The sequence below is a fragment of the Echinops telfairi genome, unplaced genomic scaffold, assembly GCF_000313985.2.
Source record: "Echinops telfairi isolate 266 unplaced genomic scaffold, ASM31398v2 ScPeMD7_7469;HRSCAF=8507_1, whole genome shotgun sequence".
Classification (NCBI taxonomy): Eukaryota; Metazoa; Chordata; class Mammalia; order Afrosoricida; family Tenrecidae; genus Echinops; species Echinops telfairi.
The window spans coordinates 66,579,963-66,607,642 of record NW_022111373.1 but is presented as its reverse complement, the minus strand read 5'-3'; the positions used below and the strand labels follow the sequence as shown (position 1 = coordinate 66,607,642).

The 27,680-nt window shown below is 40.9% G+C and overlaps 1 protein-coding gene across 3 annotated transcripts in view; it reads right to left on the bottom strand.

Moving 5' to 3' along the window:
* HAPLN1 (hyaluronan and proteoglycan link protein 1) overlaps positions 1–27,680 on the bottom strand; it is a 101,871-nt gene that overhangs the window by 26,786 nt on the left and 47,405 nt on the right. Inside the window, exons 1-2 of one of the 3 annotated variants that reach the window (XM_045285332.1) lie at positions 20,271–20,342; positions 19,526–19,651 (exon numbers count right to left, since the gene is read on the bottom strand). In XM_045285332.1, coding sequence (XP_045141267.1) covers positions 19,526–19,625 — 100 coding nt within the window. In that variant the 5' untranslated portion in view covers positions 19,626–19,651; positions 20,271–20,342. Of the gene's footprint in view, positions 1–19,525; positions 19,694–20,270; positions 20,343–27,680 lie in introns of those variants that run through there. The other 2 variants (XM_004703503.4, XM_045285331.1) reach the window with 2 other exon arrangements.

Here is a 27,680-nt window from a genome sequence, read left to right as displayed (position 1 = left end):
TAAAAGTTCAAACTACACTTAAATCATTAGCCAAAAACAAGCTTCCAGGAATTGAGGAAATAATTGAAATGTTTCAACAAGCGATCAAGCACTGGAAGCACTCACTCATCTACATCAGGAAATTTAGACAACAGCCAGGTGGCCTACTGACTGGAAGAAATCCATATGTGCACCCGTTCCAAAGAAAGGCGATTCAACAGAATGCTTAAATTAAAGAACAATATCATTGGTATCACATGCAAGTAAAGTTTTGCTTAAGATCATCCAACAAGGATCGCAGGTGTACATTGATAGAGATACCCCAGAAGTTTCTGAAGTGGATTCAAAAAAGGACAGGGACCAAAGGATATCACTGCTGAAGTCATGGCTCTTGGCTGAAAGCAGAGAACACTGGAGCGATGTTTCCTTGTGTTTTAGCTGTGCGGGCCATAACAAACGCTGGACGGTCTTGAGAAGAGTAGGGATTCTGGATCACTTCCATGAGCTCATGTGGAACTTGTACAGGGATCAAGAGACAGGTGTGTTAACAGAACAGGGGCATACAACCTGGTTTGAAATCAGGAAAAGAGTGGTGTCAGGTTGTATCCTTTTGCTATACTTATTCAATCTGTATGCTGAGTAAATAATCAGAGAATTCAGATTATATGAAGAAGAATGTGGCATCAGGATTGGAGGAAGGTTTATTAACAACCTGGCCTATGTAGATGACACAACTTTGCTTGCTGAAAGTGAGGAGGCCTTGAAGCACTTGCTGATGAAGATCCAGGACTGCAGCCTTCAGTGTGGATTACAACTCAATGTGAAGAAGACCCAAATCCTCCCAACTGGACTCTAGGTAACATGATGATAAATGGAGAAAAGATGAAAGGTGTCAAGGATTCCTTTCATACATGCAAGAGGTTATTCCAGTGAAAACATATTTGAAAATATCTCTGTAATCATTGAGTGGCTCTAGACAAGTTCTCTTAGTAACACACCTGTCTTAGTCTTGCTAGAGGGCCTCCAGGATAAATCGACCAATCAAAATAGTAGCTTCCGAGAAGAACAACTGGGTGAGTGAAATTAAAGGTAGAAATATCAGGTGAGCATTTTTTTTTTCATCTTAAAGGGGTAATCTTGATAAAATTTTATCAAAGGACACAGGATAATAACTTTTATTTATAAAGTGCTAAGAAAATGGAAATTGCATTGGTGATAAAAAAAAGCCAGAAATATTGTACCAATAATTTTTTCCCACCATAATTGAAGTACCTTCTCTGAATTTGAGGGAAACAAGGAGTGAACTATTAGAATTTCATTAGAAACCCTTAGCCACCTACCCTACAGCGCTAATCTTGTCCTTTCAGGCTTCTTTTTGTTCCCCAACACCAGAGAATATTTCAAAGGGTCACAATTTAAATCTCTAAAGGAGGTCAACAATGCCATCCTAATGGAGTGTACATTGAAGAGCCCAGAATTCTTTGGGGGAAAGGTCAGAGAGATGGAAGCACCACCTTTAGGATTGCTTCCATCTAGAAAGAAGATTTGTGGAGAAAGAATAGCTTCACATTTTAATTCTTTTTGTTTAATAAAGGTTCCTCTGATTGGGTAATCATAGTTTTTTACTTACCCTTGTACACATTAAGAACTCAGCCTGGCATCTAGCTAATGCTCCAGGATGCTAATTCTCACCAGCAGATATTTACTGATTTTTCCCAAGTATGTCAGGTATGCAAAATAACTTCTGTCTTCCACATTGCCTTTTTGGGTGCTGTTTAGAAGCCAGTTCTTAATACAGACTGATTCCTAAAAAATTACCATCTCCTTTATTCTGATTCTGTCTGTAATGCAGTGGCTTCTAACCAGACAGGAGGGCATTTATAACCATCACCTGAGCCATGACCACCCCACCTACCCCTAAAATGAGAGCAAAAGAGAGAAAATAAAACCACTTTCTTTTCACCGTTTCCTCCTTCCAGCTTCCTGGGAGCTCCCAGTCAATTTGTATTTGGGGTAGACGTGGAAGATATATATCTGCGACTACCACCCCGTCCTGCTCCTCTAATTGTTGTGAACAAATCACTGGGTTCACCTATGAGAAGATGTTCTGACGTCCACGTCCAGACTGAATTTATTTTCAGTGTCATTATTTCTTCTGGAAAACAGTATGTCATTTAGATGGAATAAAATAGGAGCCATTTGTATCTATGACTTCACTTAAGAGTGGTAAGAAAAGGCTTAGATAAAGGGTATGTGGGTTTATATATAAAGGTTATAAGTGGGTTTGGGTCATAAGAACCAGGCTGCCTTGATTTTGCCCTTAATAACTGTAAAAAAGCAAGCCACATAGCCTCTCTCCACTTCAGTGAGGATAACTACTTTTGTCCAGTGCTATGATGAGGACTAAATAATATAATACAAATAATGCTCATAGTGAGTCATTTTGAAGTGTAAATATCAGTGTATTAGTATTATTGCCAGTTAATGTTGTCAGATATAACCACTTCTAAAACTAGAGACAATCTTCATATCTTTTTCAATAAGAGATTTCTTTCCTGATAATTATATTCAAAGTTAAATGAATATTTTCAAAATTGTTATGGGTAATAAAATAGTATTAAACATATTTTTAGTTTTATAAGGAAGAATAATTAGATGATCGTCGTAGAATCTACCACGCACGAGTCAGTTTGCTGGATGGTGGTGGCTTCCCTGTTGCTGCGAGGAGGGGAGATGTGCCCTAGGTGTTTCAAGTTCCAGAAGGATCTCCCAAGATAAATATGCTCCGGCAGAACTTCCACATGAAAACAAAGCTATAAAGAAAGAATAGACTGTCCATTGCTGAGAACTCTGTGAATGGCAGTGGGACATTTTCAAATACAGAGCTGGCCGATGAGCGCCGCAGGCTGGACGCCACTCCAAACACCACTGGGGAGGAACTGTCTCTTCAGGGTAGAATCAACCTTCGGGATGTGTGGATGGAGTCACGTTTTTAGGACCTTCACTTGCTGAGGGGGCATGGCTCAAAAAAGAAGGAACATTTGCAAATATCTAATAATAATTGGCAAGACGAATGCATGAAGAGGGATGTAGGAAAATTGGAAATCATCGAAATGAAACTGAACACATGAACACTGACATCCTAGGCATAAATGAACTGAAATGTATTAATGTGGACTATTTTGAGTTAGAGAATCATAAGGTTTAGTGCATTAGGAATATCAATTCAAGGGGAATGACAGCATTGTTATCTGAAAGAACATTTCAAGATCTTGAGGTACAATGATGTCTGTGATAGAATAATACCTATATGCCCACAAGGAAGTCCACTTAATACGCCTATTATTCAAATTTATGCAAACGAAAAAACTGAAGAACTTTTTTAGTCTGAAATTGATCAAACATGTAATGAAAATGAGTTGATAATTATTGAAGATTGAAATGAGAACATTAGAAACAAAGAGAAAGGAACAAAATCCAAACTCATTATCATTGAGAGGAAGGAAATGTGGTTTGAAAATGTGGCCTTAGTGCTAGAAATCAAACCAGGAACAAGATAGAATTTTCTAAGTCTAGTTACCTCTTCTTTGTGAATACCTCTTTTTCAACAATGTAACCTGGAACTGTGCACGTGGAGTTCAACAGATGGAATAAACAAGAATCCAATTGACTGTATTTGTGGAAAGAGATCATAGAGAAGTTCAGTATCATCAGCCCAAATGAGGTGAGGGGCAAACTGTGGATACAACTATCAATTATTTGCATGCAAGTTCAGGTTGAAGGTGAAAAAATTAAAACAAATCCACCGGAGTCAAAATATGGCTTTGAATACATAAAACTCGAATGTAGAGAACATTGTAAGAATAGCCCTGACAACCTGAACACGACAGACAGAAGACTTGAAAACTTCTGGGCTGATATATTAAGAACATCATAAGTGCAAAAGGTCTTAAAAAGAGAGGAAAGAAAAATAAAAAGGCCAAAAGGAACGTCAGAAGATATTCTGAAACTTGCTCTTGAATGCAGAGTTGCTAAAGCAGATGGAAGAAATGATGAAGCAAAAGAGCTGAGCAGAAAAGGTGCAGAAGGCCAAGATACATCTGTGGGATCTACATAGGAAATAGGGCTCAGGTGATTTCCCTCTCTCCATAATAAAGGGATGGGAATAACGGGGTTACCAAGTAGAGTGCACTGGATTTATGGCTATAAAAGAGCAGAATGATAAACCTGACTTGAATGATTTAAATCCTGTCAGTCAGTTGATACCCCACCCACCCACCCTAATTTTCAACATTTTCTGAATTTTTGGTTTGTTGTTTGTGCATTGTGGGGTTTATCTCAGATGTGTTGTGGTGTGACATTGGGGGTCACCATCTTGAATTATTGTGATATGGTTGTCTCTGTATCAGTATCTGAAACCCAGGATTGATGAACCTAAAGGGACAGCAAGCGGAATAAGGGTTTCTGGGGGGTGCAGTGGTGGGGGTGGGGAAGGGTAGAGAGAGCTGATGTCAAGGAGTTCAAGAAGGAAGATAGTGTTTTGAAACTGATTGTGGTAGCATTTGTGCAATACTTCTTGATGTGGTGGAGCTATGAATGATATGATATCTGTATTAGCTCCTAAGAAAATGGTTTTGAAAAAGAAGAGAAAGTAGAGCATTAAGATGAAATATTCAAAGACTTGGAGTTAGAAAGTCAAAATTCAAGAACACACACAGTGTAGCTCAAGCTAAAAGAATTGAACAAAAACTTCAAGCCACAAGTTGTTGCAATGCTGAGGGATTTGAAGGGCAAATTATTGAATGATTCTCTCTGTGCCACTGAGTCAATCCCAACTCATAGTGATCCCACAAACAGGATAGAACTGTCTCTGTGGGTTTCCAGGACTTCCCTCCTTCCCGGAGTAGAAAGCCTCATCTTTCTCCTGTGGAATGGCTAGTGGTTTCGAACTTCTTACCTTTCTGTTAGTAGGAGGTATCAGGGCTCCTATATTGAATGATACAGGAAGCATCAAAAGAAGATGAAAGCAATACACAGAATCACTAAGCAAAACTGAATTGAGGAACATTCAACCATTTCAAGATGTGCATGTGATCAAGAACCAATGGCCTTACGGGAGAAATCCCGCTGTTCTGAAAGCATTCATGAAAAAAGGATGTTGAGGAATTGACTGAATACCAAATGCAATGTTTCAACACGCCGAAGAAGCTATGCAAGCCCTGTCTTCTATGTCCAGGAATTTGGAAGACAGTTATCTGGCCAAGTTATCTGGCTGGCCAAGACCCATATTTGTGTCCATTCCCAGGACAGGTGACCTAACAGTGAGAAATTATTGAACAATATCATGACTATTACATGCAAGTGAAATTTTGATAAAGTTAATTTTAAGGAAGTTGTAGCAGTACATTGACATTGAGCTCCCAGGAACCCAAGCTAGATTCAGAAGAGGATGTGCCACCGCGTTACTGCTATCAGATGAATCTTGGTTGAAAGCTGAGAAAAATCAGAAAAATGCTCACTTCTTAAAATGAATTAGGCAAAGGCATTTGATTCTGTGCATCATAGCAAACTATGGATCACATTGAGAAGATCAGGAATATCAGCACACCTCCTTGTGCTCATACCAGTCCTGTACATGGGCCCAGAGGCTGTCATGCAAACAGAACAGGAAACTGTTGCAAGGTTTTAAATCCGTAAAGATGGGCGACGGGGTGGTAGGCTTTCACCTTACTTTTGCTATCTGGATCATAAGCAAATCAGTCGAGAAGCTGGACTATGTGGGAAGAATGTAGCATCAGGGCTGGAGGACAGCTCATGAACAACCCGCGGCACGCAGGTGACCCGAGCTGGCTTGCTGAAAGCCAGGAGGACCTGAAGCACTTGCGGACGAGGATCAAAGACGGCAGCCTTCCGTCTGGAAGGCAGTTCAATGTGAAGAAACCGAAAGTCCTCCCAACCAGACCAATCACAACATCATGAGAAAGGGAGAAATATTGAAATTGTCAAGGATCTCATTTTTCTTGCATCTACAATTAATGCTCATGAAATCAGCAGCCAAGGTATCAAATGACATATTACATTGGGGAAATCTGCGGCACAAGCCCTCTTTAAAGTGCTGAATAGCAAACTTGCCTCTGAAGACCAAGGGGTGTCTGATTGGAGGCATGGTCTTTTCAAAGACCTCAGAATAATGCGACGCTTGGACAATGAGTAGGGAAAGCAGCAGAAGGATGGATGCATTGCCATTACAGGGTTGGCAAGAATATTGAAAGTACTGTGGACTGTCAGAAGAGCAGGCAAATCTGTCTAGGATATAGGACCATGAGCACATTCCTTAGAAGGGGAAATGAGAATTAGAACGGAGAATGAGACTCTGTCTCGTGTAGTTTGGACATGGTATCAGAAGACAGCAGCCCCTGGACAAAGACTTCATGCTTGATAAATTAAAGAGTCAGAGAAAAAGAGAAAGCTCCTCAATCAGGTGGATTGATACAGTGGCCCAAAACGGGCTCAGACACAACAATTGAAATGTTGGTGCAAGACTGGTGAGTGTTTCTTTCTGTTGTACACTGGGTCACTATGAATCAGAACCAACTCAATGGTACCTAATAACAACAGTTATACATTGAGTAAGGGGCATGTTACATGTAATTAACATAAAAAATGAAATTTTTATTAATATGGAAGTGACACTTTATAGATACTAACATTTCAACTGTAATACCGGTTTATTTCAAAAAGAAAAAGACACGCAGCAACACCATGAGGCATTCTTCATTAGGCTGTAATTAACCACACACTCCTTAGTTATTGGAAATGTGCCTTCATGTGGTAAAGAAGTAGAACTCAAGTCTAATTGTCTCTGCTCAGATCACTTCCACTTTGTGGTCAAGGTTAAATTCAAGTAATTTGCAGAAAGGACCATTGAACCTACATCACTGGTTTTATACATTGATATGGACAATGCCTTTACTTAATTTAGAAAGCATCAGAATAATACCACACAATGTTAATCATTAAAGGGAAAAAAGATTTAAGAGACCTTTAGAGTCCTTATTTAATAAATAAATATAAATCGATAGCCTAGATAAAAATTTTGATACAAAAAAGTAAGTCCAACACAAACACTCAACTAAGTAAGGATGAGCCAAGCAAAGGGAACAGCACACACATGGGAGCAACAGAGAATAGAAAGGACTGTGGCTGTTGTTGGGGAACACATCTGCTAGAATAAGAGGTCTGCATTGGGCCTCTACTCAAGTCCTCCCTCAATGCAAGAACACTATTCTAATATCCTGGCATTCTGTGATGCTCACCTTTCCAACACGATCGCTAAAGACAAAATGGGTGCATAAGAATGGTGAAGAAAGGTGATGGTGCCTGGCTATTACAAGGTCAACAAGCGGCCATCAAGAGGGAAGCAACAAAGTCCCTATGGATGAAGCACACCAACCCATGTGATCACGAGGTGTCTCTGGGATCAGGCAGAATGCATCAGTAGACCACCGCAAAAAATAATCATTTTTATGCGAACAAGGGGGGTTGGAATGGAGACCCAAAGCCCATCTATAGACAATTGTACATCCCCATAACAGAAGGGTCACAAGGAACAATATGAGCCAAGATGCAGTATAGCATCGATGAAACACACAGCATTCCTCTAGTTTTTTAATGTGCCCCCTCCCCCGACTATCATATAAAATATGACTCTGGTTAGAATTTATATATCTGGCTAGACCACAGCATGTACACTAGTACTGATAAGAGCTCTTGACACACAGAATCCAGGAGAGCTAACACCCTTAGGACCAGTAATGAGAGTAGTGATACCATGAGGGTAGGGGGAAGCTAGGGGGAGAAGGAGGAAAAAGGGGGGAGCTGATCACAATGATCCATGTACACTACCCTCACCCTGGGGGAGTAACAACAGAAACGTGGGTGCAGGGAGACAGCGAATGGTGCAAAAATGTGAAAATAAAAATAATTGATAAATTATCAAGGGTTCCAAAGGGTGGGAGGGTGGGGGAGGGAGAGGATAAAGGAACTGTTACCAAGGGCTTAAGTAGAAAGAAAATGTTTTGGAAATGATGATGGTAACATATGTACAAATGCACTTGATACAACTGATGTATGGATAAGATCTGTAAGAGCCCCCAATAAAATTATTTATTAAAATAAATAAATAACCCCCCCCCAAAAAAGGTTGCAAATACTGTTTCCCACTGATACTGTCCTATGACAGGGCCTACAGATGCAGACTTTAATGCTAAAACCTTCTACCTTTAAATGCATGCAACTAATTTAGATGTTTAAACAATCATAAAGAAAACACACAAAACAAAACATCTCACACCAGAGATGAGGAGTTAGTCTCTGGGAAGCAAACATGTGATCTTTGCATGGATGAAGCTCTCCAAAGTGCAGACGGAGGGGCATCTTCTTGGCTTTATCTGCATACCTCCACTGCCCCGTGATCTCTTCTAGGCCCATGGCTATACACACCAGTCTAACGATTAGAGAATGTCTCAGCACTAACCCTTTTCTGAGGTTCCAAATAACTAAATTCAGCTACCTACTGATGGCACATTAGTTGTCAGAGAGATAACTTGGGTCTCCTTTCCCACTTCTCCTTCCCTCATGATCCTCCAGTTTAGTTTTTGTCTCCTCATCTATCCACTTGTTCAAGCCAAAATCTAAAGCTGCGCTTTGATTTCTTTTCTTCTCTTAATCTCTACATTCCAAACTCCCCTAAGGGTTTCCTAATGGTTTTCCTCACCTTTACTCTTGGTGCATTCTATTCTCTTCTTCGATCTGTAACTTGTAAACAGTTACAGCCTCAGAAAACCACAGGGGCTCACTATGAGTCAGTTTGTTTGTTTTGGAAACTTTAGTTAAATAAACAACTATCCTTTCAATTGCTTTCCTGGAATAAGCCTAAGCAAGGAAGCATACCAAGTACCATTATATATAGAATAATCTAGGAGTAGAAATCTCACTTGCAGGAGTGTGTTTTTTGTGATGGTTTGATTTTAAACATTCAATCACTATTGAAAATCAAATGGAACCCTCCATTTTGCTACGTTCTTCACCTGACCTACACTCTTTCCTCCAGTAAAGGCTCTTTAGTTTAACAGCCAGCTGGTCTTAACTTCATACCTGATACTTTCTGCTCACTCTACATAATGTCCTTTGGGGTGGACAGTATTTGGAAGAGGTATAGAGAGTTATTGTTTAACATTTATTTAACATGCTTAACATCATAAGCCTGGAGCATCTGGAAGCATATTATTTAGCACATATACATGTGGTGATTGCTACTGCCTCAAAAACGAAGTCACATAACTACATGCTTATTAAAACTCAAAGTACATAAGTAAACATGGGAACATTGGGACTGACTATGTGAGTGAGAATAATCACTAATGCTTCTTCATTGTGGCAATATAAAGCAGTAACTATTTCCGAATCAATGGAACCAAACTTGTAAATTTCATCTGCTTTCAATGGTTTCATTTGGAAACAAAAAAGATATTTTAATGAAAAATAGAATTTTTTTCTTTAAATATTATTAGTTCGACAACTCCAATTAAAAAGTTTAACATCTTAGCATATTTGGTAGACATTTTCAGGCCAAAAGACGAAGTGGTTGATTTTTCTACTTTATGTTTACCATAAACTAAAGAGCTAAGCCAGTAATGACATCTAAATCTACTCTTTCTTGATAATTGGTATAATCAGAGAAACATAGCTTGTTGGAACCAACATTAAGTCATTAAACTGCAGGTCGGCGCCTTAAGCTGAGGCAACATTGGTTCTTCTGAGTTGCCACCAAAGGCTTCATTATTTAATCAAGTTTTCCTGGGTTTTTAGGAACATTTCCAAATTGCCATTGACATCTCACATCGCTTGATGATTTCAGCAGCATGTTAGAACAGAGAAAGCAGTCCGGTGTGAACGGGCTGCTATCTGAAATGATCCTGACATGTCAGCTTTCACATCAGGAAATGTTCTAAAGCTATGTTTACAGCGCAGCTCAGCTTGCAGCAGTCTGGAAGATCCAACACCAGGATTGCAACTTGAGAATTAAGATCTATGTAGAATTAAATTAGGAATTTAAGATATATTTTATGGGGTTAAATCTACACCGTGATCAGAAACAAATAAACAAAACAAAATCCTTTGGTGTGATATAAAGTTCTAAATAATGATTTATTGGGTGGATAATTACTTTTTCTCAATACTTCCACCTTTATTTAGAACATATTTGGTGTGTTCTTGTCATTCTTATTTCTCAGCTAATAATATTGGTAAAATTCCTGAGGACAGGAATTGTTTTTCCACTGAGAATAGCCTAGTATTATGTCTGACTTAGGAGATTTTCTCAAAAGAGCACACCAATACAAAGACAATGAAGACACAGGATAAGAATTACACATTTTGCCAGAAGCAAAGTTGTTAAAAGTATACATGTGTATATTTGAATACAGATAAAGGGAGTTATATATTTTCATATTATCTATTAACTTGTGTTCCTTTTTCCTAACTATTTTGTGTACTTGCGAGTTTGTGTGCATCTAGTACATCTCTACATTCGAAGAAAGATACCTCGCTGTTTAATTTACACTACTTAAAAAATGTTTCTAATGCTTAGACTTATATCAGATTAAGAACACATAAAGTCATCTTCGCTCTGGTGTTAGTTGTTGTTAATTGCCACCATTGGTTCCAACTCATAGTGACCCGATGTACAACAGAATGAAACACTGCATAGTTCTGCACCATCCACACACATGTTCCTATGTGTGAGCCCTTTGCTGCAGCCCCGGTGTCAATCCATCGCTTTGAGGACCATCTTCTTTAAGAGCTCTTCTACTATACCAAGCATGCTGTCCTTTTCCAGGGACTGGTCTCTCCTAACAAAATGTCCAAAGTACGCCTCTAAGGAGCCCTCTGGCTGCACTTCTTCCCAGACAGACTGGTTTATCCTTTCGCCACACCGTGGTGTTTCCAATATTCTTTGCCAGCACCACAATTCAAACACACCGATTTTTCTTTGCTCTTCCATATTCATTGTGCAACTTTCAGATGTGTACAAGGCCATTGAAAATACCATGTTTGGGGTCAGGTACACCTTAATCTTCACAGTAACAACTTCACTTTTCCACACTCTATAGAGGTCTTGTCTGCCAGTTTCTCCTACGGTGGTGGTTTGTGTGTTGCCGTGATGCTGGAAGCCATGTCACTGGCTTGTCAAATGCCATCAGGGTCAGCCAAAGTGAGCACGTTTCAGCAGAGCTTTCGACTAGAAACAGAGTACAAAGAAAGACTTGGCTGTCCACTTCGGAGGAAGGAGCTGCTCAAAACTTGATGCACAGCTTTGAAACATTGTCAGATACTGAAGGCCTGACGAATGTAAGCAGAGCATCTTTGGAAATATTGCCAGGATGGGCCCTGGACTGAGAGGCACTCGACATGGGACTGCGGAGAAGCTGCTCTCTCAAAGGTAATCTAGCCTGCTGACGGGAATGTGGTAGAGCCTATGCAAGCGGAGCCTTCGGATCCCCGTCTGCTGATAGGTCACAACTCAAGGTGAGAAAAAACAGTTTCAGTAATCTCATAATTGGAACTCGAATGTAAAAAGTACATTGTAGGAATATTGGAAGTCATCAACAATGAAATGTAACACAAAGATTGACTGCACAGCAGTGAACTGAAATGGATCAGTATTGGCCATTTTGAATCAGAAGATCATGTGATTCACTAGACTGGGAGTGACACAATCCAAAGGAAAGGCATTGTCTTCCTAGTCAGAAAGGACATTTCAAGATCAATGTTGAAGTACAGTGCAGTCTGTGATAGGATTATCCTATCTCTCTGCCATCAAGGAAACCCAATCAGTACAACTACGATTCGGATCTTTCAGAAGAATTATCCTAGTCGATACTTCTATAGTCATAGTCAGTTCTGTCTCTCTCATGACACTGTAAGCTCCATGAGGCCCAAGGCTATGTGTTTTATGCACCATTGTTACCCTACTGCACAATCGGTATTCCGTATTTCTATTAAATAAATGCATTATATGTGGATGTATATTGATCTGTGTGCATTGTGCATTTTTTCATACATATGCATATATATTAATATGTAAATTTTTCCTTGGGATTCATTTATTACATTTCTATGGTGATATTCTTCGTTTTATTAAATGGCAAGCTTGGGTATGATCGAGAGTCCACAATGACTATAGAGACTCAATAGGAGAGGGCAGAGCCACCCTTGTGAGTTTCCAGGACGGTAACTCTTTACAGAAGTAGAAAGCCTTGTCTTTTTTTCTTTTCCAAAGGCGAGGCTGGTGGTTTGGAACTGCTGACCTTGCAGTTTGTAGTCTGACGTCTAACCACTATGGCACCATGGCTCATTATGCAATTCAATAGGTGCTCATTATTATATGTGGCTGCATCCCCTGTAGTAAACTTTTAGTTTACCATATTAGTCAGCTAATTCTGATTATGTGAATTTATATAGTCCCATGATGAAAATCTGTAATATTTTATATCGAGTCCTTTCTAGGTCTCTGGAGAAGGATATCATTCTTTGTAAGCTAGAAGGTCAGGGAAAAAGAGAAAGATGCTCAACGATGGATTGACACAGTGGCTACAGCAATGGAGTCCAATTAGCAACGATTGTGGCGATGGCATGGAACCTTTTCTTCTGTTGTACTTAGGTTGTTAAGAGTCCGAACTGAATTGACAACGTCTATCAACAAAAGTAATATACCTTTCTAGATGGAATTATTTACAGATTACATGCTTACTTCATGTCATTTGTAAATTACACTCCTTTGTATTTATCCCTTTTGACTTTGTGGATGCCAATAACACACTCTGCCTCAAAAACACAGAAGCAAATTAATTTAATGTTTCATAATCAACGCAGAGATTTCAAGTGAGTTCCACAAAGAGTTTCTAAAAAAGTGATTTAAGAAAGAGTGACACTTCTGTAGTTCTCATATTAACCTTTGGCTCTGTAGATAGTTGATCATACATTATTAAACACTCCACTCTTTGATTTGAACCATTTTGTACAACCAAACTCAGACTCTTCAGATATTACATAAGGTGCAGGATAGTATTTCAGAGGTGCATGCACACGTTTCATGAATTTGCAGCCTGCTTCCGGTAAACTCTCATGGAGTACAGGATTCTGTGCACCATGTAGAAGCCATACATGTGATGAGACAAAATGTACGATCCAAACTCATGATCCTCTTCCTTACTTGGTACTTTTTATTTCATGAATTGAAAAGATCGCCTGGATATTTTGGAAGACTCCTCTGGGACTCAATTAGGAAAATTACTTGAATTTGGATCCTGGATTATTCAAAAAATGTGTCGCAATCACCTGCTTGGTGCCTACTATGTATTTATTGATCACTGGTTTGCGTGAGTGAGACATCTCAGTATTACTCTGTTGACATCTCTTCTGTCCACATCCGTTACTGGTCTGGTGACTTGTTGAATTGATGTATGTGCTTGTAATAGACAGACGACAAATAGTTTACATAAAACGAAGGAGAAAGGCATGAGAGGAGCAGAGGGTTCATTCAGAACGTAAGGAAGGAGTCCATATTTAAAGAGGCAGGAGAATGAGCCAAACTGCTGCTTGTCAGTTGAGTCAAGTGGGTCAAGCAACTTAAAAATCTCTGGGTCTCAATTTTCTCATTTATTCAATGGGAAATTGATTTGATAATGTCCACTCAAGTCCTTTTAAGTTTTAAATCTGGTGACCTGATTTAACTGATGCCAACCTGGCAAAACAAAAGTCGCCTTGCAGATAATTTTCATTTCGGTCTACAGAGTGGGCTGTGTGCGGTTAAGTGCCCTGGATGTCACATGGATTGAAAAAATGTGCATTAGGTTTGTGATAATTTGGAAGAGCCACATCACACTCATTTATTTGTACATTCATTTATTCATCAAACCAGAGTAAGCACCTCCTCTGCGTCTTGCAAAGGAGCCTTTCCCCAGCCCCCAGGGAAAGATGTTTCATAAAGATTTAAAGTCTAAGAAACCTTAAGTAGGGTGTGAATTGGAATTTAGTCGATGGCAGTGGGTTTGGTTTATCTGTCAGATCATTCCACAAGAGAAAGGTGTAGCAGTTCTTTTGTTTTATAAAGATTACCAACTTTGGAAATCCAATGGGGGCAGTACAGAATCTATTCAGCTTGCTGACGGTGGGTTTAGTTTGGGGCTGTGTCACATAGAGTCTCCGAGTAGTACAAATAGCTCATGTACTTGGTTGTAAAGTCCGGAGTTGGAGGGTTAGTCCACCCAGAGGTGTTTTGGAAGAACTATCTGGAAACTTACTGATGACGGCTCAGCCATTGGAAATGCCATCGAGCACAGTTCTAGTGTGTAACACACATGCATGTTTTATGAGTCAGCCTGGATTCAAAGACAGGTGGTCATCTGGATCTGTGCTCACGTAGTAAGTATATACGGAGATAGTAAGTTTACAGGACATGTGTTAAATCTTGTAAAACTACTTTCTACAGCAAAAAAAAAAGTGATATGCTCATGTTTAATCTACTGGGGAGATTTTAAATTATGCAATTAAAGATATCAAGGAAGACCATGTATAAAATATTTCATTTTACTGCATGTTGTCTTCTTGGACTTTGTGGAAATAGAGCAATGAGTTTTTGTGAATGATAGATTTGGGACAACCCTGTGTCAAGCAAGTATATCAGTGTTATTTTCCCAACAGCATGTACTAACTGCTATATATTTGATAATTCTCACAAGAGTTTAAACTCTTTTTATGATGTGCTTGCACACTTAATAGACTCCAGGATGTGTAAACATAACTTGTACATGCACCGGGGAGCTACAAAGTTCTTGTGACTCACTTTATTGCAACATTTGCTCTATTGAAGATGTTTGAAACTCCACCTTCAACGTCTCAAAAGTACACCTGTACTTCATGAGAATTAGGGTAATGCTAGAATGGACTCCTAAAATCTGCCCTAGAAGAAGTTGGGCCAGAGGCCTCCCTAGAGGCAAGGATGGCAACCCTTCATCTTACATACTTCGGACATGCAGTCAGGAGAGACCAGTCCCCGGAGAAGGACAGCATAGTTAGTAAAGTAGAAGGGCATCAATAGAGAGGACAAGCCGCCAAGAGCTGGAGTGACACCATGGCTGCGACAAAGGAAACACTGCCAGGGCTACTCAGGCTTGGACAGTGTTCCTTCTGCTTTGCATCAGGGTCAGAACGGACTAGATGGCACCGAACAACAACAGCAACAAATGGCAGCCATGACTGTTAGACTACGATGAGATTGTCCATCAATGTTTGTACTCCCCTTTCTCTATACAAAGGAGTCCTGGTGGCATGGTGGTTACACGCTGGGCCGGAATGCTCATGATCAGCAGTCAGAATCCAGCAGCCCCACCGAGGGAGAAAGACGATTTCTACTCTCAAAAACAGTTACAGTCTCAGAACGCCCCTGGGGGTCGCTGTGAGTCAGCATTGGCTGATGGCAGTGACTTTGGTTTGGTTTTCTACATACAATTCAGTTTGTCCTGGCTGTGAGGAAATACGAAGTGCAATAAAAACAGCTATCATTTACTGGGACATCTATAAGTGTTAAGCACTTCCCCATATATCTCATTTAATTTCACTCACAGAGTTCTTTGGATAAATAGTGATTACCCCCTTCTACAGATAAAGTACCCCAGGTGTGAGGAGATCGGCTAAGTTGTCCTAAGTCGGGAGTTAGTAAACAGCATTAGGAAGAAAGCCATTTGGACCTGTCACTTGAAGATGTACACTTCAGCCCCAGATGCAGACAGCATGGGCTCAACGACTTTGCTAAGGTCAAGCAATGGCATGTTCAGTATGACAAATTTAATCTTTAAGTTGGCTGTTGGGAAAATGGTGATGTCTTTTCTCTGCTATCTGTGTAAACGTCTTTTCAAAAGTTGTATAATCGTCATCTTGGAAATTCCACGGGTAATTGAAAGTAGATTCCAAAAGTGTTTGGACCTGATTCACACATTTGAAAAATCGTGCCTGTGTGTCGCTCGGTACTCCATATAAAGGTCTTCCTAATGGTCTTAGTTTCAAATGATTTAGAAGTCACTCAACTAGGCATTTTATGGCCTGAGGAATACAATCCATTAGTTGAATGTATTACAGAGAAGATATTAACAGCAATCTCTCTGCCTGCAGAAGTATTAGAGTAAATTATTCTCCCCTACACTGAGGACAGCAGACAGTATATGACGCACAAGCTAATATCTTGACTGTACATTTTAGCAGTCTCTATGGAAAAGTGAAAATTCCTTTCTAATATTACCAAATTAATGCGATAAAATCATTAATCAAAATCATTAATTTTAGTTTTATCTCAAGCTATGCCTTTCTTCGTGGGAAGCTAGTGGAGTTTCTCTTCCATCACCCAGAGAAAAATGTTCTTCACTAGAAACACTGTAAACTGGGATTGACACTTGCTATTTTCTTAGAGAAGACCCAAATCCTCACAATTGGACCAATAGGCAACATCACGATAAAGGGAGAAAAGATCAAAATGGTCAAGGAATGTGTCTTTAAAATGTTGAAAGGCAAGGAGGTTACTTTGAGGACTAAGGTGCAGCTTATCAAAGGCATGGTACAGTACTTTCTTTCTTTTTTTTGTTTTGCCAGGGCATTTTCAGTCACCTCTTACCCATGTGAAAGCTGGACACTGAACGCTGAAGAAGAATCGATGCCTTTGAGTTAGGGTGCTGGAAAAGTATATCAAAAGTACCATGGACCGCCCAAAGAACAAGCACATCTCTCTTGGAAGAATTAGATCCAGAATCCTCTCCAGAGGGAAGGATGGCAAGATCTAGTCTCCAGTCCATGGGGCATGCTGTTAGCAGAGACTGGCGGACAGCACGCTCGGGAAAGTAGAGGGGCAGCAACAAAGAGGAAGGCCCGCCACAAGGTGGAACGAAGCAGTGGCTGCCACAACAGGGTCAACTATGAGAGTAATTGTGAGGATGGTGCAGGACTGGTAATATTTCTTTCTATTGGTTGATGTTGCTATGTCGTTAGGGGCCGACTCGAGGGCACCTAAGGACAACAACATTTTCTTTCTTGCCATCTTCTTTCTCTCTCTCTATTTTACTTAGGCAGATTGAATATTGAGTGTCTGTATGTCCACAGGATTTCCCCACCCACACTGTGAGGAAGAATAAGAAAAGTAAGTGGGTGACACTTATGCATGGGACACAAGAATGGGTTTCTCGAATGCTGACCATCTGGATCAAGGCAGCTGAGGCCATTTTGAGAAGGACATGCACTATTTCCCTGGCATTAATTAGGGCTGGGGAATTTATATTGCAAAATTACACATCTAATGCAAAATGGAAGAGCGAAGAGTTGTTTTGGGGGAAGCATGAGTTTGAAGCCATTGTCGGTGAAAGCGGCTCAGGGTGCTAATCTGTGCAGTTCAGCAGTTTGCTTCTCAACCATAGGAATGCAAAGAAAAGTAACAAATAATGGGGGTTATAAACTTTACTGCTTATCTATTTAGTTTTCCTTTTTCTTCCTCTGTTGGGTAGAAAACAAGTGAAATTATGGCAGATCACTTGGAGTGATCTTTATAAATGAGAAATAATGTAAATTCAATCTGAAAAAAATACCTTACAGATCTAGTGGGAAGAAGGTAATGATGATAAGTATCTGGGTCAATTTTACAATAAATTTCCCTTATGGACATCACCCTATAATTCTTTGACCCAAATCATACTTCAATATTCATTTTCACAAGCCAAATATAGGCCTTGTAGTTCTGCTTGTATGACTTAAAAGCTCCGAGCAGTTCTTCAAGGCAAGCTTGCACTTTCTAAGAACATGAATTTGCAATTAAAATAAAGTGCATGATCAAGAAGTTTAAGATTTAAAAAAAAAGATCATATACATCAATAGTCTGGCTAATTCTTATACCTTGGGTAGAATTTCTTTGTAATAAATTTGAAACAAGCAACAGAAGTTTTCCTTGCTGAAGATGACTTGAGTCTGATATATTTTCACCAAAAGTTACTTTTACAATGTTTGTGTGGTTTTTTAAAAAAAATAATGCAGTGCTCCCTCTTTGGGTATAATTTGGACATATTTATGATACAATTTGGATATCTACTGACAACTCAAAACCACAGCCAAAGTCCATTTAACAGCTGCCTTAAAACAGCTACTGTTAATAATGACTAGGCATGGCCAGTTGGGTGGAATTGGATTCTGTGACTAGAAGTTAAAAAGATGTTACTCCTCATTAGAAATCTCTGTGTGTAAATGCCTTACAGTCTTTGTGTGGAAATCAGCTTCGATTTTACTTTAGTCATTCAGGAAGCAGCTGAGTCAGCAGCTTGCAGAATAAAATTTATGATTATATAATTCCTTCATAGAGTCAGCAGTGGGGAAAAAAAATAAAGCTTTTGGAAACAATCAGAACTGAAAGAAAGAGGGGTGTCTGAAATAGCCGAGGCAGAGTCAAACCCACCGCAGTTCCATTGTGATAGTCAGAATACATACAGCAACACACTTCCTGCCGAATACCCATGATCACTTGACCTTCACAAGTCCGACTTTCCAACAGCGAATGCAGTTTTCGCAGACTACGCTTTTGACCTTGGGGATATAGCTTGGTGTTTTATGTCTCTGAAAAACTCATAGTGCCTTTGATCACCTCCCCACCCCACACCCCATACCTAACAGAATTCATGTAAATTGAACAGCAGCACACATTTAAATGATTAAATTATATAATTCTTCTCTTTTAAGTATTCAGCATGCTAGAGTAAGGAGGGAAACTGCAGCCCCTTTAGAATGCCCCCTTCTTATTGCATAAGTCTCTGTGCTGTTTTAGTGCAAAATGTCCCCCAACTGAAGCCAGGGCTGAAGGAACAGCTGCATTGTACTGCAGCCTCAAGGCCCGCTACAGTCTTCTGGCTTGGATTCGGCTGAGCAGGGCAGAAATATACAGGAGCAGCATCCTGGACTATGGGGACTACAGCTGGACTGAAGGAGGCAGTAAAGGGGGTAAGCAACTTTTTCCTGAACGATGCTTTGTTTGACTTTTATTTTACTTATATTGTTTCTCATAAATAATTAAACCTGCCCTCTGATGGAATGACCTTACATCATAAATCTTGCTTCCTTTTTCTCCTCTTCTCCAAATGTATTTAAGTAAACTTTCTGTACTCCATTCCACTTGGAAGGTAGAAACTTATCAAAAAAGCCTTGAACAATCACATCAACTGAGTGCAGTTGGACAGTCTTAAGTCATGCAACTTTCATTGTCCCTAATCCTCAACTGTACTGTAATGTAATAGCCTTCCAAAGCCCAGAAGGAGAGAGCAGGTTCAAAGGAAAAAGTCAATGCAGCAAAACTCAAATTAAGAAGCACCCTACCCCTGCCTTGTCCCCGCCCCACCCCCCCATCTCAACTTGAAGCAACTTGAAATTAATGTGGCTTTCATAAGAGTGTGTGCTTTCTTACCTTGGATGTGAATCACTCTGTCATGATTCTGAGTGTAGTTGTCCAAACCATGGTCAGCCCAGCACAGCGAGATCAGCACCAGAAGAAGGAGGCTCTTCATCTTTCTCGCCCAGAGAATCTTCCTCACTGCCAGGGCATCACAGAAAGAGAGGCTGGTGAGGCTTGGAACCCTTGGAGTGTGGCACAGCACGGCTCATTGTCGCCTTGTCCTCAGCACAGAATGGGTCAGTGGAACTGTTTAATCCCATCTGCCCAGAAAGTTATTGAAGCTGCCTTTCAGAGCTGAAGACTGCAGCTTTGAAGAATTCCAGCTCCCTCCCTTTAGGAAGTAGACGTAGCCAGAGGACAAATAGTGTTTAACTCTCTCTTTGCAGAATTGTAAATGTAGAAATTTGAAACACTCGAGTTTGGAGATAGAACATATTACAAAGAGATGTGGGATGGAATAAAATGGACATTAAAAAAATAAAGTTCAATCTTCTGGCTGCATATAGAATATAAATGAATAAAACAACCATTTGATATGCCAATAGATGAACATTTATCACCCAGTCTAATTAGAAACTGAATCTCAAACCGAAGCAAATGGAGAATATTTGCCTGAAACTCGACATCATCATTCATTTTATTTGTGACTTCTTAAGCAGGTTAGACTTGCTTTTTCTAAATAGGAAAGAGGGCAAATTAAAAAGAAAAAAAAGACCTGATTAAGCAGAAGCCTCACATTGGTTGTAAATTCACTTACCATCTTAAACACTGCTTGAGTCTGCATGGATAAGTGAAAATGATGCACAGAGTAGGTTAGAGTTGGGCATGCTAGCTACCACTGCAGTTGCCCTGATTGATTTCTCATTCATTTCTACCTGAAATGCTGATGCACCAATCTGGCAGGGAGGGTCTCCACATCAGCAGAGCCGAGGCTGCAGGGAATGTCCCCACAGCCTGGCAGGTCAATTAAGGAAATAAAAAGCTGAGACAGGCACACAGGCTGTCTTGGTTATAATTGAAAGATCCCAAGCCATCACTAACTCTGGGAACATATTCCCCCCAAAGTTTGTCACTGAAAGATCCAGGTCTGGATCAAAAAAATATGATTGCAAGTGGTACAAACCTTATGACCTTTGTAGTATTTGCCAGGCAATAGCTTCAATGTAGCTCCTCTGTTTCAACGTGGAAGAGGAGGCACAACAAGGGCTTTCTTTTTCTCCCATGCACACAGCAGCCTGCACAATACGTGGCTATTTTTAAAACTGAAATTGCACAGTACTGGCTCTTCGCACTAATTTGTTTTTTCCAGGAAAGCCTGAATCCCAGGAATACTTATTAAAAAGTTCTCCGTTTGTTCTTGAAGGTCCTTCCAGGGAACCTCCACTCACTCCAGAGCCTGATGCAGGTGCTCCCTGAAGTTGCCCGAGTCTCCTGGGAGCAGAACATCTCTCTGCATTTTCCTCTAGAAAACCCTGCATTGCTGCCAGGCTCCAGGCTCTCAGGCTTGCTTCCAGCGATGCCATAGGAGATGAGGGGCTGCTGGGCAAATTGAGGGATTTATATTCTCAAGAAATCAAGAGTACCACCTACAAAATGCTGCCTGCTTTACTTAGTCTTATTTTTCAGAAGCTCACTTGTGTATTCCTCTGAGAATTTGGGGGGTGGGGTGGGAAATGAGGGATTTTAATTTTTTAGTAGCAACTGATTTGGCTACGTAGGTTCTCACTGCCATCAGGTCTGTTCTGGCGCATAGTGACAACGCAGGACAGAGACCCTGTGGGCTTCTGAGGCTCTCCAGCTCTCGGGGTTGGGGGGGGAGTGTGTGCAAGTGGTTCACATGATTGGTCTTTCGGTTAGTAGCCTCATGCATACTCCACGAGCCACAGACAGTAGAACGCATGTGTCTTCGTGTTACTGAATAAACTCTTTCCATGTTGAAGATCACACCGCTCATAAGTGGTAAACTTTGGATTTGATAACCAAGCAAAAGCAATACCTAATTTGAGTTGCACTCAGGTTTCTGAATGAAAAAGTTAGCCCATTCATTGTTACGTACTTCACAACTGAGAATCTTTAACTTAAACATCCATTGAAATGAAGCCTTTTCTCATGCTACAGAGAAGCACACAGTTTTTGTTTGTGTTAGGAATACAATGATTACATAGGAGCAATTGGTCAGTTTGCATTTTTCTTTTTAGCATGATTGGATGTACCTCCTATCAGAACTCTGACGTCAAGTTGATTCCGACTCATAGCAACCCTACAGAACAGAGTTGAAATGCCCCTGCTTGTTTCCAAAATTAAACCTTCACAGGAGTAAAAAGCATCATTTTACTCCCACAGAGAGGTTTCAGACTGCTGACGTTGTGGTGATTACCCACAACTCCACCAGGGTTCGAATTGTGCCTACCAAAACCCACACCAAAGTCATTGACATGGAGTCCCTGACAGCTCATCCTGACACTACAGGGCAGGGTGGAACTGCCAATGTGGATTTCCAAGATATACATCTCCATGGGAATAGAGCTCATCAGAGGGGCTGATGGTTTCAAAATGCTGACCTTGGGGCTAGTAGCTCAAAGTTTTGATGCTGGTCAGAGGTCCAATTCCTCTGAATTGGACCGCCTACTCCTTCTTCATCTATTCCTTATTCTGTTCCTAGTCTCCAGCTCTGCAGAATCCACCTCACTTTGGGTGACCCTGCTGGTATGTGAACTACCCCTCACATAGCTTTTAGCATCACAGTAACTCACAAGCCACCATAGTATGTGCCAAGCTGAGACGAGTGGTGCCATGACCTGCCTAGATCATGCTCATGTGAAGGAACATGTATGAGTGTACACACACACACACACACACACACACGTCAACTTTAAGTTAGAAAGGCCAAGGGTAGCAGCATCTTCAGGGATTTGTGATGAGGAGGGAGGCCCCCAGCACTGAACACCCACTGATGCACTTTAGGTAGGAGTGAGTGGCTCTTACCATGGCGGCCCTGGCAGCTTACAGCTTTCTCACCAACACACAGAGGGCAGAAAAGTGATGTTTTCAAAACACAATCTGCAGGCATTTGAATGAACCATGAGGACCATGTAAGATTCTGCACACCAGACTGACCAGACCATGGGGGGCGGGGGGGGGGGGTGTCAGTGCCATCACCAGAGAAGAACGCCTCTGATAAGTAGCAAGTGGTTCACCAATGTGTACTGAGTGGGAAATCTGAGTCCTAGTTCTTTTTATGTGTAATGGTGTCTAGGTATGTTAGTAAACACATCTAATTTTTTATATGAATAATATTTCAGGAAAAACATTAATACTAAAGTCCCATTCGTGAAGTGTTTGGCGGCAAACCCAGAAATCAGTGATTTGAACCCACCAGCCACTCCGACAGAGAAAGATTTAACAATCTACTTCCACAAAGAAAGTTCTACCCTGTTCTTTAGGGTTGCAAAGAATTGAATCAAGTTGACAGCAGTGTTATGTTTGTTGTTTTTTTGTGGGGGTGAGGGTGGGTGGTATTATACAATAGGCTCTTGCCAGTCCTTAAATAGTATTCTTCTTTCATTTACATCTCACACATTGGTGTTTCCCCCGCTCCCCTACAATCTACCCCGTCTTTCTGCCATAATGCTTTAGCCATCTTCAAGACAAGCCCAACTTGAAATGTCAGTTTGTAACCAAAGACTTATTATCTCAACGTATTTCCATTGAGTTGATTTCACCTGATGGTGACTCTGTAGGTTAGGGTATAGCTGCTCTGTGGGTTTCCCAGAAGAACTCTTTACAAGAGTAGAAGCATGTTTCCTGTGGAGTGGCTGGGGGTGTCAAGCTTCCAACCTTGCAGTTAGCAGCCGAATGCATAATCATCACACCACCAATAAATATGCAGGAATGCAATTTTACAACTTTCCCTTGGACCGCTCTTTGGAAGCAAGATACTTTCTAATGTAAAAGTGTAATAAAAAATGCAAATATGTTCACACCAGCAGTCTGATACCCAGTAAGAGTCGGAGGTGGTAGGAAAAATTAGCTCAGCTGATCAGCTAAATGTTGGTAGTTCAAAGTCACTCAAAGAGACTTTGGAGGAAAGGCCTGGAAATCTACTTTAAAACCTCTCACTGAACCCCTCAAGGCATACAATTCCACTTGAATACACATGAGATTGCTGCGAGATGGAATCCGCTCCACAGTCACTGCTATTTTTATTTTTAATACCAAGCTAGCTAATCACTATTCCTTGAACGTTTATTATTGTTTTGGCTAAGGAGGCCTAAAACTAATTGGAAGATATATATGCTATTTTCAACACCTTGAAAATGCATACACATGTCATGAACAATTCTGATGCTAGCTTCTGTCTTCTGATTCTCAGAACAGCTCAGTTGAGTTAGTTAGATATGTTAGGGTTTAGAAAACAGAATCTTCATGTGGTGAACTAATCTCCCAAGGGTACACAGTTTGCAAAGCCAGGAAGGGGGTCTGGGCAGGATGGCCCCGAGCCTGATTTCTCAACACCATTATCTGGGTCCTGTGTATGCAGAGACTTGCCAACCATTCTCTCCTTGCCAGCTCTCACAACTCTTCAAGGTTTCTGCCAACTGGAATGCCTCCCCTGACCCATGCCATGCTGGGTTATGGGCATGATATTATCCCACAGCCATTGACACACGCGATCTTTGAGGCCCAGGCCCGGATGACTTCCCCTCTGCAGGCCCATCTTCCACCACTGAACTTGAGTGCTGACTGGAAGAATGAACAGGCGGGCAATTGCACCTTGCAGAAATAGGTGAACACACTGTAGCAACCAAGACTGGGGGGAGTTTAGCATGATTTTAAAGTGTAAATGTGTATTTATATGAAGGATGATGAAAAGTTACTTTTATCTTTCATTGCAGACATAATTACATGTATCAGGCTTGATATAGAACTTGAAATTTGAGAAAAATTTGAGAAAAATTACAAGAATCGATATGAAGTTCCTAGAAGTCAAATGAGCAAAGAAACCATACCCTTGTTTAACAGAATCATTTAAAAATCGATGGGATCTTCTACTCCCTGAGATCATATAAGTGTGATCTAATAAAAGGCAGGAGAGAGTCAATGATGGTGATGCATGGATAATAATAATAACATACACAGGGACCATAAACGTATGTTTTACCTTTAATTCATATTAAAGAACTTCTCTTTTATTCCCAAAGTAAATTATCTTACCCTTTGTAATGTTAAATGGCCTTTACTTCATAGACTTATAAATTACAGACTTTTATAATTATAGAGGGCTATTTAGCAAAAAGAAAAGAAAGAAAACACCTTTATGTTGGCTCCTAAACTGGTTTGTCTTTGTTGTTGATTGGTTATTGAGGTAGTTAGTTTATTGTGTCAACCTGGTCAATAAACACATGTGGGGTTAATTGAAGGGCATAGGGATAAATGGCTCAGTGAGCCTCGCCTTTCTAATTCTTGGGTCTCTTGCTTTATGATGGTCGGACCAGGATGCAGCTGTTTTAGCAGTTCCCTGCTTCAGCTTGCAAGGCTGACTTCCTGCAAAACATCCCCAAGGAGAAGCCGCATGGACCTACCCCAATGCAGCCCTGGATGCTGGAGCAGCCGTGTGGAGACCCCTGCCAGCGCTGAGATGCTTACATGTTCACTGACTCAGCTTTCCTCCTGCAGTCGGCATCATTGAGTCTGTTTTGTGAGATGGAGGAGGACTTTGTGGATTGGTGTTGGACATATGGGTTAATGTTGGACTTGTGGGCTTGGGCAGCACTGGGTTAGGATGTTTTCTTGATGTGCACTTACCCTTTATATAAATCTCTCTCTTTTACATGAGTTTCTGTGGATTTGTTTCTCTAAAGTACCCAGACTAACACAGTTGCATTTTCTGGTTTGGTTTTACAGGTGTGTGAAACCCAGAAGTCAGACGACTAAAATCGATGATGACTAAATGAGTCAGATTAATGATGTACTTAAATTGTTCACTCTTGTCCTGGTGGTGCTGCTGAGTAAGCACTGGACTGTTAGCCACATGGTCCTTGGTTTAAACACACCAGTCCCTCCACAGGAGAAAGATGAGGCTCTCTATTGCTATACAACAGTGGTTCTCAACCTGGGAGTCGTGAACCCTTTGGGGGTCAAATGATCCTTTCACAGGGGTCATCCGATTCATAACAGTAGCAAAATTACAGTTATGAAGCAGCAATGAAAATAATGTTATGGCTTGTTGGGGGTGGGGGTGGGGTCACCACAATGTAAGGAACTGTATTAAAGGGTCGCAGCATTAGGACGGTTGACAACCACTGCTGTAAAACTTTACAGTCTCAGAAACTCTATAGGGCCACCAGGAGTCAGAACGGCCTCAATGGCAGTGGGTGAGTGTGAAGTTAATTAGGTAATCACTAAGGGAAGGCGCAGGATTCCTTGTACACACCTGGAGAGAATGCAAAACACCTGGATACACCCAAAGCTCAGAGAAAATCTATGATTAGAAGGGAGGTGTGGAGGGAACAAAGCAACCACAACAACCAACTAAAACCTGCTCAATTCTGCAAAGATAACGCCCCTGGGGGGTAAGTCTGCATACACTCCATGGTGAATAGAGCCTTTTCCTTCTGGCATTGTCCTGAGAACCTGCAAGCTACTGAAGCAGCTAATGAGCTTTGTGGAGGCACTAAATTGTGATGGGCATACATCTTACAGTGACTCTCCGATCTGGCTCTGGTCACTCAGTTGTAGCATCACTGTCCTTGGCATGCCCTTTGGCACCTTGATCAACTGGACAAAGCCCAGGACCAGAAGGAAGAAGACATCGGTTTTATCCCTGGCCTTATAAATGGTATGGCAGGTCACTTCACCTTCAAAATCAGAGTCATGAGAACCGGTCCCAGGGTGGGGACTCTCCATGGAAACGCATGAAGGACACGAACTAAGGTGCTGCTACTCAGCTGTTGCAGCCCACAGCAAAGTTGATCAATTTTATGAATAAATGGGGAAATAAACAGACAGGAAAGCAAGCATATCTCCATCTGCAGGGAAGGTGAGCCCTCTGATCAGTCTGCTAGTTCAGTGACTTCGGGAGTCTATCCTACGGGTCATCCTGGAAACAACAGAATGAGCATTACCCGAGAACTTGTTAGAAATGAAAATTCTTAGTTTCCACCATCCAAAGAAATAAGCAAACCACTAAAAAGCCCAAACTCCCTGTCATGGAACGTATTCCAACTCAGATTGACCGGATAGGACGGAGTAGAACGGCCCCCTTTGGGTTTCCATTTTTATGGAAGCCGAAAGCCTTGTCTTTCTCTGAAGGAGTGGCTGGTGGATTTTAATGGCTGAACTCGCAGCCCAAGGAATAACTCACTGTGCCGTCAGACCCAGCAGAAATCTACTAAATTCAAAACGCTGGTTCTGGGAATGGAACCCAGCCATCACTATTAACAATATTAACAATGTCCTATGCACCCCTTGATCCTGATGCAATCTAATTTGAGAAGCACAAGTCCTCCTTTTGAAGACTATCAAGTATTCCCGATGTCCGCCTGTGTCAGAGAGACTGGAGCTGGAGTCCACCGACCCTTGGGAATATGCTATGAAATGTTTAGCTTTCCCCCCTTTTACTTGTTTGCATTTTCTCCAGGGTATACATACATTTGTGTGTGTGCTTTCGAAAATAAAAATATTACCTTAAAACACTGGAAAAGAATGTATGTAAACATGTTAGTTATTTTCTTAAAATATCAGACAGATGGGTGAGCTACTGTCATATTGCTGGCTTGTTGTTTTTTCTCTAAAACCTTTTTCTTGGGAGGTAGTACAGCTGGCACATCATCCCATAGTTCAAGGCCCTCAAACAGCATTGTACAATTGCTACCACAATCAGTTTGGAACCTTCTCTTTCTTCTGCAACTCCTTGATATCAGCTGCCCCTCCACCCCCGCCCTCCCGCACTGTACTCTCCAGGAACCTTTACAATTCTGCTTGCTGTGTCTACAGGTTCATCATGCTCTGCTTTTAAAATATATATATTAAAGGCAGAGTAATGTGTAATGCGTTTGGAAACTTTATTCCAAAATGTTAACAACTTAATAATTGATTTGAAATGAGAAAAGATGATTTGCCATGATGTGTTTTCTGTGAGTTTGGGTCTTCTAGCCTTTTTTTTTTA